The sequence below is a fragment of the Podarcis vaucheri genome (genome assembly GCF_965113315.1).
Source record: "Podarcis vaucheri genome assembly, chromosome: 4".
Classification (NCBI taxonomy): Eukaryota; Metazoa; Chordata; class Lepidosauria; order Squamata; family Lacertidae; genus Podarcis; species Podarcis vaucheri.
In genome coordinates, this window is record NC_138762.1 from 28,331,550 (window position 1) to 28,348,242 (window position 16,693).

Below are 16,693 nucleotides of genomic sequence, written 5' to 3' on the forward strand. Positions count from 1 at the left end.
TTTATATTTTGCTGGAAACCAACCAGAGTGGCTGGGGCAACCCAGTAAGATAAGCAGCATAAAGATAACAAAATTATTATTATTATTATTATTATTATTATTATTATTATTATTATTATTATTCCTTTGGTTTGGGTCCACAGCAGGAGAAAACAAGCCTGTTCCATCTTCCATGTGACAGCCCTTTATATATTTGAAGATGGTTATATATCTCTGCGCGGTCTCTTCTTATCTAGGATAAACATACCCAATCCCTCAACCTTCCTCAAACAGCTTGTGACTAGGGAAAGGATGCCAAAGGTGTCCAGTGAGTGTGCTGGATTTTCAGGCACCAATAGGACCAGACTACTACCATTATTTCATATAAACATCTACATTATTAGTGCACCAGATTTACATATGCTCTTACCTTTAACTAAACCAAGATTTGGAACCATCACCCTACAGGGTTGGCATGGTGAAAGCAGACACACACACACACACACACACACACACACACACACACTAATGATCTTCCATGTTTGCAGACACCCACAATTAAATTTGGGCAGGTCAATCATTTCTAAACACACACAATTAACACTTGTTCTTGTAATTTTGCATGCTTCATTAGTATTCTAAACTACATTGCCTCTCAACAACTACCCAAGCACATACTAATGATTCTGCCATTCAGTCTTTTCTTTAATGCCACTTTAAAATAAGTAGTAAAGATTTGTAATTAAACTGGTAGACTATGTTCATATTGAAGGTGTTAGGAATTTGACCATTTAGTCATAGCAAAGTAGTAATGCTGCTAAAACTTCAGCTGTATCTACATTTCTAATACTTTATTAAATCAAATCCAAATGAAATAAATGGAGTTCCACAAGTACATTTACTGGACAGAGCTGTTGTTCATTTTGTTTGTGCATATGCAGGACATCTTTCTCACTGATTTTGCTGAAAGGGTAATCAAAGTAGTCTCTGGACCAAACTAGATGATCACAAAATATATAGCATGCAGCTACAAATTACATTTTTCTCATGTAATTAAAAGTGGGAGAGGGGGGAAAGGTCCTACTTGAACTAATGGGAATTTTCCCCTAAGGCTCCTAGCTACACAGAAGAAGGGGTTATTATTTTGATTGTGCTGTGGAGGGAAGAGATAAGCCTGTCCACCCCATGTGCTTCCTTCCTGATAACAGTTAGCCTCCCTGTTCAAGTAGTCAAGTAAAGAAAAAAAGGCAAATGTGTGGCTGCATGCTATGCATTTAGTGAACATTTAGTTTGGCCCTCTGTGGGAAAGTAGATGGAGGGACTGAAAGTTCTTTACTGATTTTGAACCCAGTTGGTATCTATATAAGATTTGAACTGATTTCATATCTGTTTTGTTCCTGTTTTAAATTTGGTTTGTTTGTGTGTGTAGTTTTTCAAATTGTTTTTATAAAAGCAAATGTTTTCACTGTTTTTATTTCTGCAATTGTTCTCTATATGATTTTATTGTACTGTAAACTGCTTCAGGATGCCTCACGGGAAGCAATTCATAAATTAAGTAAATAACTCCGTTACAGAAAAAGGATGTTGTGGATGAAAAGCGGTTCCACATGACTGATATAACATCTGCACAGGATTCTCCACATAGATTGATGCTTGCTTGAAGATATCACCAATCAATCTGGTGATAATATTGTAACTGCAAATCAACTTAATGAACCCTTTGCATATCTACTAACTTTTTCATTAGGAAGCAATTGTTATAACAGATAGAAAAAAGTTGTTCTAGCATGAATCCCCCTGCTAATCTATTTGTAGGACATACTTCCTAAGAAGAACATTTGGAAATGGAGTTGATGCAAAGCATTTTTTTCTAGATCTTATGCAAGATAAACAGGTCAGTGTTCAGATCACTGATAATCTCACATAGGCCGATTTTATTAGTTTTCCTGAGAATCCAAGTGTAGCTGGGCTCTGGCTGATGTCATTCAGGGCAAGAGTGACTTTGGGAAACAGAAAGCTCTTTCAAATACTTCTGCAGAAGTGAAGACCACACCTTTATTATCTCAGGACAAACATGTGAGGAAAGTTCATCTGTTGTGAAAACATGAAACTACAGCAAGTGCCTTTGAAAACATGGCCTTCTGACGAAAAAAAATAAACTACAAGAAAATGTCACGGGCGGGATAATAAGGACAGGCAACAAGGAGAAAATGTTTCATCCTTTTGATCTTCATCCCACCCCAGGGCTTTCAGCCTCAATTGATTTGTCTCTGAGAACAGCCACCCCCACCCCCATCCCTCACCCTGTCTGGGTTGCTAAGCACCCAATTTGAATAGACACTGAAGTGACAGCTGTCCAATCCCTATGAAAGTTGTAAAATCCTAAAGGTGTATGCAAGTGTTCCCACCTATTGATCCTGAAGCCTCTACAGGAATAATATGTGGCTTGGGAAGATTCTTGCCAAGACCTGTTTCTTTCCTGGGTTCAAGCTGGTGAAGAGTTCACCCCTCTATGATAGTATCATAGAGAAGACCAGTCAGATGAGTGGGGTATAATAATAATAATAATTATTATTATTATTATTATTATTATTATTATTGTTGTTGTTGTTGTTGTTGTTGTTGTTGTTGTTATTGTTGTTATTATTATTATTATTAGGTCCAGAAGGAGTGTCAGAGTACATGTTTCTTTCCCTTTTAGCCTCTGAAGCAATCTCAGGAATGAAAGAGATCCTCCCACATGGTTCCTGAAACTGTGAAGGGGTAGTCCCCTTCTCAATTCAAAGGATCATATGGGTTTGGCTCCTTCCTTGCCTTGCTCAACACTGATCTGCCCCAGCCAGTATGGTAAATGGTCTGGGATGATTAGAGCTGGTTGGCCACAGGTTAGCCACCCATGCTCTAAATGGAGGTGGTAAGCCATATTTAGTCCTCTGCCTCTCCAGAGAGCTCAGAGTATAGAGTAGAAATGTGTTGGTTCCTTCACATCCCAGGAGTGTGTCCACTTATGCATCATCAAAAAGAAGGAATTTGCATACAATGTACTGTACTATAATTAAAATAAAAATACAATGTTTCCAATCATAGTGGAAAAAGCTGGAACCCATGTGTTTGCTCAGTCTGCTGACCAGGTTCTAACTGCTGATAGGCAACTTCAAGAACCCGTACTTTAAACCAGACTTTGACTGGACAGCCCTTCGAATAGAGGACACCTTCAAACAGGACTGTCCTCTGTAAAGTATGAGACATTGCCACCCTCCATCCCCAAAACAGCTTTACACAGGGCTGCTTAAGGGATAAATCTAACCTATCTATCATCAAACCATCAGAGTACTAGGTTGTTGAAGCCAGCTTCCTCCAGCAAGCCTCCAAACTACCCAGTGCAGTTGGGCTATACCAGGGACTTCCCTTCTCTTCTGTCAGGGAACATCCTACATATGCAAACTATAAATGCCAATGACATTAATTCAAAGTATGATTTGTAGTTTTATAACCACAAATTGCATAACATGCGTTATAAATATTGAAGGAGACTTCGGACAACAACATAGAAGGCTAATGGCAGGGTATTGCAAACAAGAAAGTAAATTGATCTACCTTGCTGAGGAATTTGTCTGTTGACAAGGTTGCCAGGTCCACTTTATTGTAGGCTGAGGATTACCATAAACTATGCAAGTTAGGATTTGCTTACTTCCCACTTGATGAAGATTAGAACCAGGAATTGAAGATACTTCTTCATAGATCTGAGGTTTCACTGTAAAATAAAACCAGCAACACAAAAAAAATCAAATTGCTGAAACAACATGTACCTTATTATCTTTAAAGGTAAACAAGAAAGACCCTCAGCTCTTAGGAACTAATGCTGTTGCCAGGCTGAAGTTATTCCAATTAAGACTACAATCCTTATTATTGAGTTATTGGGTTGCCTTTGTTTTTGTTTTTATTATGTATTTTCTCTTTTTTTATATTGTTATTTTATGTTGTGAACCACCCTGAGACCTACAGGTATAGGGTAGTATGCAAATTTAATAAATAATAAAATAATAATAAATAAGTCATTAATATAAACTGTGTTGTTAACTTACCATTTATTCTCAAAGTGACTGTCAAGTTTTTATGCAAGTTCCATTGCTGAGTACTCAGCAGTATAGTGTACTTTCCTGCATCTTCTTCAGCAACATGTTTTATGATTAGTGAATAACCTTTAATTATATACCGGGCACACATTTCAGCAGCAGGTAACCCATCCTTCAACCTATCAAAAGACAACCAGAATTCATAATTCTGCAACTATTTATGTATATTCCAAAGGAAGCATCAGTCAAATATAATCTGTGCTCAAGAAGCAAATTGGGTCCCAAAGCTTATAAATGTTTTAAAACAGTAACATGGGGGGGGGGTTAATTACATCTTACAAGGAAAGGGTGGCTGTTGATAATTAACATTCTTCTCACACACCTCCTTAGTAACATTTGGAAAAATATATGTGTAATGCAAAGTTGTTGCGTGCTGTATTTCTCCAGTCTCTAAAGGACGGCTAATCAATTAAGAGCAGTGGCAGGGAAACAATCAAGGGAGGTGTTTGAAGAGAATGAGAAACATGGGTTAGCTAACAGGAATTCTGTTGGTATCTTCTTCTTTTCAGGGCTCCAAAGCTAAGGTTTGCAATGAACACCAAAGCTGAATACATAATCAATCAACCAACCCCGCTTTAGTAACAGTGCTTTCAGAACATTTGATCTCAAAGGTGTTTTTTTTAAATAAAAAAAACCTCCCCCCCCCAAAAAAAATACACCTGTTGGTTTAATTCTCTGGTACAACAGGATATCAAGATATGACTCCAGAAAGGCTGTAAACATCCCTTCAAAGAAATCCAATCCTCAGAATGGTTTCACATGTTACTACCACTGGGTGCAGAGGAAACAAAGATCTGAGAAAGGCTATTATCTACGTGTCCTGCTGTAGGCTTCACAGAAGCACTTGGCTAGCAAATTGGAAATTAGATGCTTCTAGATGGGTGCTTATTGTGGAAGTGGTGCTCTGCATTTATGCAAGGTTTTTGCAGAGTCCAGAGAACATCATTGGCATGAATGTGCCAGTCTGCATTTTTCTACCCATTTAATCCAGATTTACTCTTTCTGGGGGAAATCTTGTAAGACAAAATGAAAATGTGTTGTTAACTACTCATTTGCAGTATCTTAGTGATCTGTCTGTAATCTTATTTATCAAGACTATTCTTAAATTCTTGCAGTTTGAGTGGGTTCATTGTGTTTCCTTGTAGTGTGACGCATAACACATGAAGAGGGTATGACTAGGTATGCTTGATGAATTTGTTCTTCGTGAATTCTAACATAAAATGAACTGATCCACACCTCCAGACTAATGTGCAGATTGGAATGTAGTTTTCTTTTAGATTTTGCACTTCTCCAAATTTTGTATTGTAGATCTTGTCTCAAAAATATACCAAAATGCATGTAAAATGGGTATCTTGGGCTAAAATACATTTAGAAATGCATGGTTTTTAAAGAAATATGTTTAAAACTGGAAGAAAATACATTCTAAAAAAAAATGAATCTTTGTGTCATTTTTTAAATAGAATAATGCAGAAATTGAATGAACTTGTAAATGGACTCCTATAAAACTGACATGGCCCAGACATAGACTGATTCATCCTAGAGATAACCCATAGCATGCAAATAAATATACATTATTTTATCACATTTTTCCCTAGTGGGGAGCTGAGGCCACTAATTGCTCTCAAACTGTGAAAGAAGTCCATCTATACACTTCGCATATTCCAGAGAACACAACAAAACACACAGTGTAGATGAAATGCAAGTGTTAAAATATATGTGCAGCTATGCTAAAAAAACCCTCCAAAAATAAGTATTGTGAACTAGCACTCTACATGCATGTAAGGAATTGTCCTATTCAGCTTCTAACACAGCATTTAAGAGTAATGAATTCAACCACAGCCGCTGACATTTACAATTATTTAAACAAAACAAAGACGAAAATGAGATCAAAACTGATAACATTGTTTTCTATTAAAATTAGACCAAAGCACTCCTTGAAAGACTTCTTAAGATAGTGTACAGAAGTTATATAAAACAAGTTTAGAAAGAACGGGTCACCAAAAATAATTATGTCATCTCTTAGGGCCAAACTAAATGTGACATTAAATGTGTTGCCAACTGCCTGTCCCTTGCCTCCTCCACAGTGAAATACCAGCCATTGTGGGGAGTGGGTTCCTGTGGTGGGATTGTGACAACTTTTATTATGAAGACAAATGACCTTGCAATTAAAATGCTAATGGTAGGTGAAGGCCTCCAAGGTTGCTTTTCAGGTTAAGATGGGTGAATCCAACACAGGGTCTGCCAGAGATTCATTTGAATCCAAGCTTGAACCTTAAACATTGCACGTGTTTGACGTATGCCCGACCGCGTAAACATGCAGCACCAGGAAATAATGAAATAAATTGATTAAAATTGCAAAAGGGGCAAAAATGACCCCCAAAGAGTGGGGAAACTGCAAAAAGGCGCAAAAAGAGTGGGAAACGGCCAGCAAGCCAAGGAACCTTTGCAACTACAATCCCATGAACCTTTACGCCAAATTTTGAGGTCTGTGGATGGTTGGAGTTTGTAGTTTCCACATCATCCTCCAGCAATGAGAAAGACCGAGAGCCCCCACTGCCACCATTCATGCCAGTCTGGTAAATGCTGCTGGTTTTTTAAAGGGGTTTTTAATGGTTTCCAAAGGTTTAGAAGGTGTTTGCAGGCTTTTGAGATTGTGTTCTCTACTATATGCAATTTCACACTTATGTGTGGTACCTGAGAACATAACCCCCACCTAAGTGGGGAGGTGCCTGCATATTATACTGAATGCCACAGGATTTACTTTTGAATAAGCACACTTAATACAGTAACTGCAGTAACTCCCTGCCTTTGCCCCAAGACAAATATGCACTGAGGTTGCCGTATTTCAAAAAGCTTAAATATGTTGAGCTTTTTGGGGGGCCAAAGTTGTTGACATTCAGCGATTTCTATCCAGACACTATTTCCGATGGCCGGCTGTGTCCGGGAAATATGGCAACCCTAAGTGAAATAAATATGGCTATTTTGTAAGCTTTGAAAATATGCATATTAACAGTAACAAATAATTTATTCCAAGTTCATTTCAGGGCATGTTTATTCATCTTTTTATTTGGAGGTGCAATGTATAATCCTGAGCAAGCATGTTATATTTCCAAATAAGTAGCTTCTTTCTGTATGCAGAAAAAAGTGTAATCCTACCATACAACCTCTGGTGCAGGAAACGCTTTCACTTTCATAGAAAGTCGATAGGACTTCTTGCCAGATATAACGTCCAGTACATTTTTTCTTCTATATTTCAAACTGATGAATGGTTTATCTTAAAAAAAATAAATCAAATAAAATTATGTGTTTAAGATAGTGGTCTGGACAAGTATAACTGAAGCCACTTGATCACACAGATATAACACAAACTGGGACAGCAACCCTGGTCTTTTACACAAAAGTCACTCATCACTAAGTATTCCATTCATTGCCCTGGAATATGAATATCATACATTCTGCACAAACATAATGTTTCTTACCATAAATATGAACAGTTGTTTTAACTGATCTCACAGATAGGCCACTTGTCACATTGCAGGTATACTCTCCTTTATCAATATCACGGACTTTATCAACAACAATAATACTGTAGAATAGATTGGGTTCATCGTTCCTTGGTATAATGCTTTTAGTTATGGTCCCTCTTTTGCTTGCCTAGACAGGAGAAAAATGTTTACATGGAAAAAAGGTATTAACACACAACTTCTACCTCACAGGGTTGTTGTGAGGGTAACATGGTGAAGAAGAGAGTCATCTATGCCACCTTGTGCTGCTTGGAGGAAAGGTGGGATATAAATATAATGATAAATAAATATAAAATAAAATAAGCTGCTGTTTGTGGTTTAATCAAGTAATGCAAATTTAACACTTTACAAAGCCCCATTGTGTTGTGTGTTTCACAATTTCAAACAGAGTCTACTTTGCTACAGTTCAGAAGACCACACAACTACCGTATTTTTCTGTGTATAAGACTAGGTTTTTTTCCTTAAAAATAATGTAAAAAATTAGGGGGCATCTTATACACAGATACATCTCCCCCCATTTTCTTAAATCTGAGTCCCCAAAAATAGGGAGTGTCCTATACATAGGGGCATCTTATAGACAGAAAAATATGGTACTTCATATAGAAAATTAATTTCTGAAAGGGGCCCACATATCTATAAAAGAGAAAGATACTATATAGTATTTGTTATTGATGTCTAGCTATTGATTACACTAGTATTAACCTCATCTGATACACTAGCAACCAATTCCAATATTTGTAAATTTTAATAGCTGCTTCTCTCCGGGAATAACAGGAAACTGCAATGCTCACAAACAGCACAAAGAAGATGGACTCATAATCAGAGCATGGTGGTAAAGGATATAACAAAGGGTAGCAATCAGGGTGAGAGTTATTGGGAGTCAGCAGCCAGTATATTGGGTTTGACTGTGACTATTCAGATCTTTGTGCAGCCATGAAGCCCAATAAGTAAGGCTTGGATATTCTCTCTCAATCTAAAAAGAGAGGATGGATAGAGGAACATAAAATGAGATTGTGATATTCTTGAAACATATGAATTGGCACCACACACAGAGGATCATATTCTCGTAATGTGGGCATCAGGTGCTTTTGGCATTAGAGGCTAGTAACAACTTCCATCTAATTAAGTGACAATTTGACACTCTTTTCTTATGCTAAATCAATACTGTGGTAGGGAAGGTCCTGTTGGAAGTTAACTATGAACTGCTACCTTCCTCTAGCATAGGGGTAGCCAATGTGGTGTCCTCCAGATGTTGCTGGATTCACAATTCCGATCAGCCCTAGCCAACATGACCAATGGTTAGGGGAGATAGGAGTTATGCTCCAACAATATCGGTAGATTCAGTGGCTACTAAAATAACTATCATGACTTTAATATTCTTGCACAGAAATCGGATGGGTGAGCAGTTCCCATGTGTTTTTCACCAATGACAAAGCTTAGCAAGGTTTACTTTGGATTCCTGACAAATACTTTTAAGTGGCAGCTGTTTGTGTGCATGCTCCTGAAATGGTGAGGTGTTTAAGCTCACAACTGCTGTTTAAAAATAATTGTTCACATAAAAAGTGAGATCTTGGACATATGAATTGTAGTATTTTCTCTAAGGTTGAGTTGAAAAACTGTCTGTTACTTCAAGAAAGATGGCAAAAATGTTTTCTTTAAAAAGAATACTCTTAGTTGGTAATAAGTACCAACATCATGAAATCTAATAAGTTTAATTCATTCATTCATCGGTTGTTATGAAATCAACACAAATGCATTGTGTAAAGCTTGCTTGGTCATTCGAGCAGGAAACTTTCTAGAAAAAGAGGTGCCAGAACTCCTCATGAACACCTCCTTCATTCTCTTAGAATGGCAATGGCACCCATCTAAGAGGTGCTGGAACATAGTTCCAGTGAGTTCCAGCTGAAAAAAGCCCTGATCACCCCAAGGGAATGTAAAATATGGAAAGTTCCTCTTTTTGTGGAATTATATTTTTAGAAAAGAGCAAGAGTACCCACCTCACCAGGATAACTCCATGTGATCTGCACTCTTGTGTTCCAGGCGGTAGTGATTGTACAGTTGAGAACAAGCTTGTCTCCTTTTAATAACTTGACTGGTCTTGAGGCATTTAACCGCACACTATGGATTTCATTGTCTACACAATACATCAAGAAAGAAAAGTGAATCCGATGATTAATTAATTAAATAACTGAAATTACTGACTGAGGAAACCAAAAGATACTTACTCATCCTGAATGTCAGGTATTTTGTGCTGTATTCATGGCCATTAATACTTGTTTCACAGCTGAGAAGGCCTATGAATTTATATGTTGCATTTGGTATTATAAAGCCCTTTGTACTATCCCAGATTATTGTCTTCCCATCAGGAATGATGTTAACTCCTGGCATCTAAAAATGAAATGAATTCATTACTTCTTTTTATTGTTAGGTGCTTCCCCCCTGAAACTAATGAATGGTTAATTTATAAAAGGAATTTTAAAAGTTCCTGAACATAACTAAACACCTATATGAATATATTTACTCAAAGGGCTTCCAATAGCACTTTTGTCTCATAACATAAAAAAATGGTGTAGAATGTGACTATTTCATGTTCCCCCCCCAAAAAAAAATTTCATTATTCATAATTTTGCAATAGCAAATGGGATTGCTCAGGCTTTATTGCTATGCCACTGACTTCCTGTTGACCAATATGGTTCTGTCGGAAAATGTTCTTCATTTGCAGATGCATGATCATCACATACCAGAACACTATTTTTGCCTCTAAATTGGCAGTTAAGGGATTTTCTAATGTTGACAGCAGGCCATTCCAGACAAGAAACAAACCTCGTAGTATGGGAATTTGCAAACACACACACAAAAAGAGAGAGAGGGAGTGTGTGTGTGTGTGTGTGTGTGTGTGTGTGTGTTTGGATATGAAAACATTTAAAGAAGGAAATCCAGCCTATTATAATATATAGTGGCATGTATATTTGTCAGGCATGTCTGTGACATCACAGCACAACTTAGAAGTCACAAATGAGCACGCGTGGCTTAGCATGCCCTAATGTTCCAAATTACAGGGGCTTCTCTATGTAGAGCTAACTACAGAGGTCGGTAGCCAACATTGTATCCAACATTGTGCCCTCCAGATATTGTGGACTGCAACTCCCATCATCCTTAATGGTTGGTCAGCTGGGGCTGATGAAAGCTGTAGGCTGTAACACCTAGAGGGCAACACATTGGCTATCCCTGCTGTAGACTGTTATCATCTCATGGCTTTGACTGAGCCAGAAATGAAAGCATCATAGAATCATAGAGTTGGAAGGGTCCCCGAGGGAATCCAAATCAGGAATCTCAATGCATGGTTCCCTATCTAATTTGAAGCCATACCAGACCCTGCTTGGCTTTGCAAATGTGCTAGCAGTTTTATTGCTGCACCACTGGGCATGCTCATGCAAGATCTTAAGTTACCTAGGCATGGCAGAGCTCAAGACTGTACCTAAGCACAGGAGACCAAGCACATACCTAAGCACTGTACCTAAGCACATACTCACAGGAGAGTATGCCAGCTTTCCACAAAACAAGTGAGGTGCTAGAGTGGGAGGGCATTGAGGTTGAGTGCCTTCTAGCTGCCTCTCTGCCCAAGTGAGCACCTGCTGTGTGCATACCAGCTACGTATTGAGTCATGCCACCCACATGAGGAAGCAAGGCAGCAGCAGGAAAGGCTGTATGCCGGGCAAGCCACCTCTTGTGTAGTTTGTGCTGTAGAACCAAGGCAGCAGCAGAGGCTGCACACCAAGGCACCCATGGAGGTGAGTCACTTCTGGATCTCCAGGGCTCGCACCATAAGAAATTTTATGCTCATAATGTTAATGAGGGGGGAAACTATGTTATTATTTTCAGCAACAGGAGCAGAAAGTGAGTTCAATATGCTTATATCCAGAGTGCATGGGGCAAGGGGGCTAAATATCTTCTTTACACTCCCACCACCCCTTTCACCATAAATTTAAGAAATCTCTCCTCATGTATGGAAACTAAAGATTGATTGCTGCTATACACAGTACAAGGGAACCTGTGACCCCCTTTTTAAAAGTCTAAAATCCATACACTATTGAAGCATAACAAAGATTTAAACATCAGATAGTATTCAGATACCTTACAGGTCATCAGTTTAGAAGGCACTGAAGTGATGGAACCTGTCTTTACACTGGTTCCTTTGACTATTGCTGTTTTAAAAGGCAGTAAAACATTATTTGTTTTGTTTTGTTTGTTTTATTTGTTTTATTTATTTCATAAAATTTATATACCACTTGACCATTAAAAAACCCTCAAAGTGCTTCACAAAAAGAATAAAGCCATAACATTATCAGGAAAAAACATAAAAGCAGCTATTTACTGTAAGTCATTCAAAACATAAAGCCAACAATAAACTAACAACAAATTTAAACATATAACCCCCATTCTACACATCTGGGTAGGCTTGTCTAAACAAGAACGTTCATGTCAATAGCCAGGGAGTTCCAGAATATAGGTGCTACCACACTAAAAGAACCCAATTATCTCGGGAGTGGAGGAGCAATTGGGCTATAATGAAGGGCAGTATACAAATTTAATTAATAATAATTATAATAGTGCAGCATCCAGCACTTAATCTGGTTGGGCAGCACCAGTTGTGGGTCAACTATGCTCCATGGTATGAAAAGAGGAGGATCTTAGCACCCATTGCTAGGGTAAAAATATATACACATAGGGGTGCTGGGACTGGTCACTGAGCTTGGAGCTTTTGATTTAGACACTTCTGAATCAAAACCTAGAAATCTGCACTGATTGTGACAGTGAAGACTGCTAAGTATACTATTTCTTCTTTCATAAATTCAGTGATCATGGATCACAAAGCTCAGAGCTGCAAAGCAAGTCACCTCCCTTCATTTTATGTTATTTCCCCAGACAGGAAAAAAAAGTTTTAATAGAATGAACAACAATCACAGCTTAGACTAAAGTGACACAGTGGAATATACTTCCTTATCTTTACAGCATCTCTGCTAAGAAGCCATAATCACAATTTAAATGATGGGAGGAGTGTGTCCTGTACATACAAATACCTTCTGCCACATGATAGCCTGCTGACTGACTTTCTAAAGTGTCTTGAATTCTAGAGAGCCTATTGTGGTTACTGTTGCCAGATATAAACATTTCCCTTTTGATCCTTCGACTGATTCATCATTGCATATACAGACAATGATAATAAGGGGCATGCACAGCCCACTGTTTCAGGATATTCTGTCGAAGATAAAGTTTCCACCAAAGTCATGAATGTCTGCAGGAGGATTGGGAGGCATTCATTTTATAGTGCAATTGTTAATGCTGACTTAGCACTGGTGGTAGATGCATTGGGAGGAAACGTTCCCTTTGATTTAATATGTACATCTTTAGGAACACTGGATCCATGAAGCTCAACATTATCTACCCTGACTAGCAGCAGCTTTCCAGAGTTTCAGGCAGGGGAGATTCCAAGCCCTATCTAGGCCCTTCTGCACACAAGGCCTTTCTGAGCCTAGATCCTTCTCTATACAAGGCAGATTCTCTGCCACTGAGATACAGCACTTTCCCTTTATTTATTTATCTAGCTGGGCTGGAGAACCTGTTGGGCTAGCTGGGCTGGAGAACACCCACAATCTCTGACCACTGGCAAGGCTGGCTGGGACCGATGGAAATTGAACTGGGATGCAAACAGGATTTTAAGGATCCAGTACAATGTATGTGGTTTGGTCCTTCTCCCTGCCTGCAAAAGAGGATACCAGTTTGCATAAAGTTTGTATGTGCTTTGTCCCACATGCAAATTTATGCAAATCTGCATTTTGAGGGGGCAGAAGTCACACACAAGTGATAAGATGCTTGAAAGACAGAAGGTAAACAGATGAAATATCACTATAACTGCATTTCCATATTAGGAAAGGTTTAGCCTATTCAATTTATGTCTGCCACATAACTGTTAAGACACAAGAACCATATTTCTCCTCCAACGTCAGTCCCAAATCGTGCAAAGTTCTCAGGTTTCATGAGCTGCAAACCAGTTATGTTACTGCAGGTCTTTCCACCACCAATGCAAGAATAGGAATGATATTTCAGATTGGGGGGTGGGCGGAGAGATTTACAGCAGCCAAGATTCAGAAGAGATGCCCGTGCTTGGTTAAATTCAAGATTACATTGTTATATAGCACATTCCTATTATAAGAGCATTTGTTGTGGTTATTTATTTATACTTCATAACTATAGCAATGTTATCAGCATTGGACAGTCTCCCTTTTCTTTTGTTTTCCTGAGCAAAAAGGGTTTGCGTCTTTCACACAAATATACCTACTTAAATGTTTATCTCAGCAGCAACAATCTACCGGTACATCCCAAGTTGCTACCACAATCAACTTAGCAGCAGTTACAGCTGTATTTCTCTAAAAAAGAACCAACACAAACTGGCTCACAACAATGGATGGCATTTCAGTTTAAATAATCCACACTCTCTCTACCACAGTGTTTACTTGCAACACAGATGGACTAATGAAGGACTTTATTTGATTTTTTTAAAAAAATAATGTTTACATTCTCAGAAAAAAATATTTTGAGTTGTAGCCAATGCTCACTAGTAGACAGACAGAAATTAACAGGCAAGGCTAACTTAGATACAACAATTTCAGTGGGTTTACTTGGAGTTTGTATGTACTTTGTTGGATACAACCCAACATTTTTTGCATGAAATGACTTATCTGCTAAGCAAAGGATTGTTGCTCAGACAACTAAGAGGAATTCATGCTCTTGGTAGCTGAAGTTTAGAGCTATTTTTGCTGCAACTTTTTGCTTTGTGTGGACATCACAGTTGCATTAAAACCCTGCATTTCTCAATTGTTTTCTCTGGAAAACAATCACTTCCTTACCAGAGCAAAGCAAAGAATGGCATCAAAATAAACCAGGAAGTCCTTTTTCCATTGTCTAAATTGATAGAAAAAGTAGCCACATATGCACCAGAGAAATCCATGACTTCAGAATGGAAATTGTCTTAAGAAGGGACTTCCAGGTTTAGTATGAAACCATTTTTTGGCCTTCCACAGTGCATTTGTCAGCCTGGTTTTTCCAAAGCATTCCATCAATCACAACTGTGATTTCACACATTGGCTAAAAATACTGCAAGGTGGGAATAGGGTCATTTGTCATGAAGCAATCATTGTATGTGTGCACATTTTGCTTCATAATTATTGTTATATATTAGAGAATTAACTTTAAAAATAAATAAAGTTCATTATCTAAGAAAGTGGTTCCCAATTAGGGGTCCAGGGACCCCTGGGGTCTGCAGAATGCACCCAGGAAGTCCACGGCCCCATCCCTTGCCTTCCCCAACTATATTCTTTTCATTTTTGCATGGTAATATCACAAATTTTATGGTCTGTTTTGAAATGACAATGCGATAACAATTTTGACGTGGCAATACACAGGAATATATTGCTCCTCACGTGAGGGAGAGCATTGTGATTTATGTTGAACATTGTGATTTATGTTGAAAACCAGATATCACTCAACACTAATCTGTTTTTTAGTATACCTAAAATCCTTTGCTTATTAGGGGCTACCTCACATTTTGTTCAAAAAATTGCTTTGTGGAGGTAACTACCATAGAGTTATCAAAATTTTCAAAAGTAGGGGGTCCATGGCTTGGCTTTTGAAAAACAGGGTCCTCAGTAATTAGCTAATTGGAAACCACTGATCTAAGACCCACTCCCACTGAATCTGGATCCAGTACAGCAGTACCATCTGTATAAACACACCCTTTTTGTTGGGGGTTGAGTCCCAAAACATCTCAAGGGCTACAGCTTCAAAAGGATGCATGCAGGCCAGCTGAAATCACTGGGTAAGCACTTCAGCACACTTAACATAATTTTAATAACTGAGCCACCTATCTGTAAACTAAACCTCAATATATTTCATTGGCTTTTTGCTTGGTTTACTGAGTTGAAAAGCATTTAAACTTACTGTGCTTAATTTTTCTTAATTACCATACAGCTATGGAAACCCCCCATATAGATATTTTTGTGTGGTAAGGTGGGCAGTGCAATTTTTTTGTGACAAACTGAGAAGAAAATTTTTGAGGAGGCAGGGAGGGTTTAATGTGGGGATGTAAAATCAACAAAAAGAAAGTTATTGGTTGAAAATTGTTAGCTAATGTGTCATGAGGTAAATACGAAGCTGCAGTTGACCCAAAAGTGGTCAGAATAAAAAGAGCAAGCTTATCCTGTTATTCAAAACAAGTACACAAAGCTTTTAAAAAAATATTTTGTCAAATAGCTTAAGAAACTCCCATGCTCTGCTCTGTGCTTTCACAGTTTCACTTGCTGGACCACAAACAACTTGCTAGACTACAAAGAACACTATGAGAAGTATGTAATTTCTTAGGCATGTCTTCAGAAACTCTCTAGAACACGGCAAATATAAAAATAGCTCTCAGATGTTGAGACTTGTGGTTGTGGGTAGTAGGTGAGATTGTATGTTATTCAACAGTGGATATGTTTGGAGGAAAAATAAAACACACTTTTAAAAACTTTGTTATATATCCAGACTGATGGCTCCATCAGAAGTGAGGGACTGAAGTACAGACAGTGGGAGGATGGAGAAGTCATGGGTGCTAGAGAGCGTTCAGTCATAGAATGAAGTGGAAGCAGATGGAGCTGTGTCATGCAGTTACTTCAGCTGAAGGCTGACAGGAAGATGAATGTTAAGCCCAGATGACAAGATAACTTGCATTTGTTTAGTGTAATAAGAGTTCAAATTGATTCCAGTGCATTTGCATTTGACTATTTTCCCCCAGGTCTTCTGTTAGAACCATATTCTGTAAACTGTTGCAGTTGGATTATTGTGAAACAAATAGACTCCCCCTCTGGCTGAATGGCTGTTGTTCATTTATTTCCTCCTCTAGAGGGGTGTGGCAATCGAAAACACCCCATGAAATATCACCACAGAAATTGGTTCTTGCTCGCCTCTTTTTGATGCCTTAATACAACTTTCTGCTGTCCTCCTTGAGTCTGTCGACAT

At 38.3% G+C, this 16,693-nt stretch overlaps 1 protein-coding gene across 5 annotated transcripts in view; it reads right to left on the reverse strand.

The window, feature by feature from the left end:
• FLT1 (fms related receptor tyrosine kinase 1) overlaps positions 1 to 16,693 on the reverse strand; it is a 140,417-nt gene that overhangs the window by 77,616 nt on the left and 46,108 nt on the right. For all 5 annotated transcript variants that reach the window (XM_082220238.1, XM_082220237.1, XM_082220236.1 and 2 more), the window contains 6 exons: positions 9,865 to 10,027; positions 9,637 to 9,773; positions 7,595 to 7,769; positions 7,272 to 7,389; positions 4,065 to 4,234; positions 3,577 to 3,733 (listed from right to left, as the gene is read on the reverse strand). In XM_082220238.1, coding sequence (XP_082076364.1) covers positions 3,577 to 3,733; positions 4,065 to 4,234; positions 7,272 to 7,389; positions 7,595 to 7,769; positions 9,637 to 9,773; positions 9,865 to 10,027 — 920 coding nt within the window. The remainder of the gene's footprint in view (positions 1 to 3,576; positions 3,734 to 4,064; positions 4,235 to 7,271; positions 7,390 to 7,594; positions 7,770 to 9,636; positions 9,774 to 9,864; positions 10,028 to 16,693) is intronic.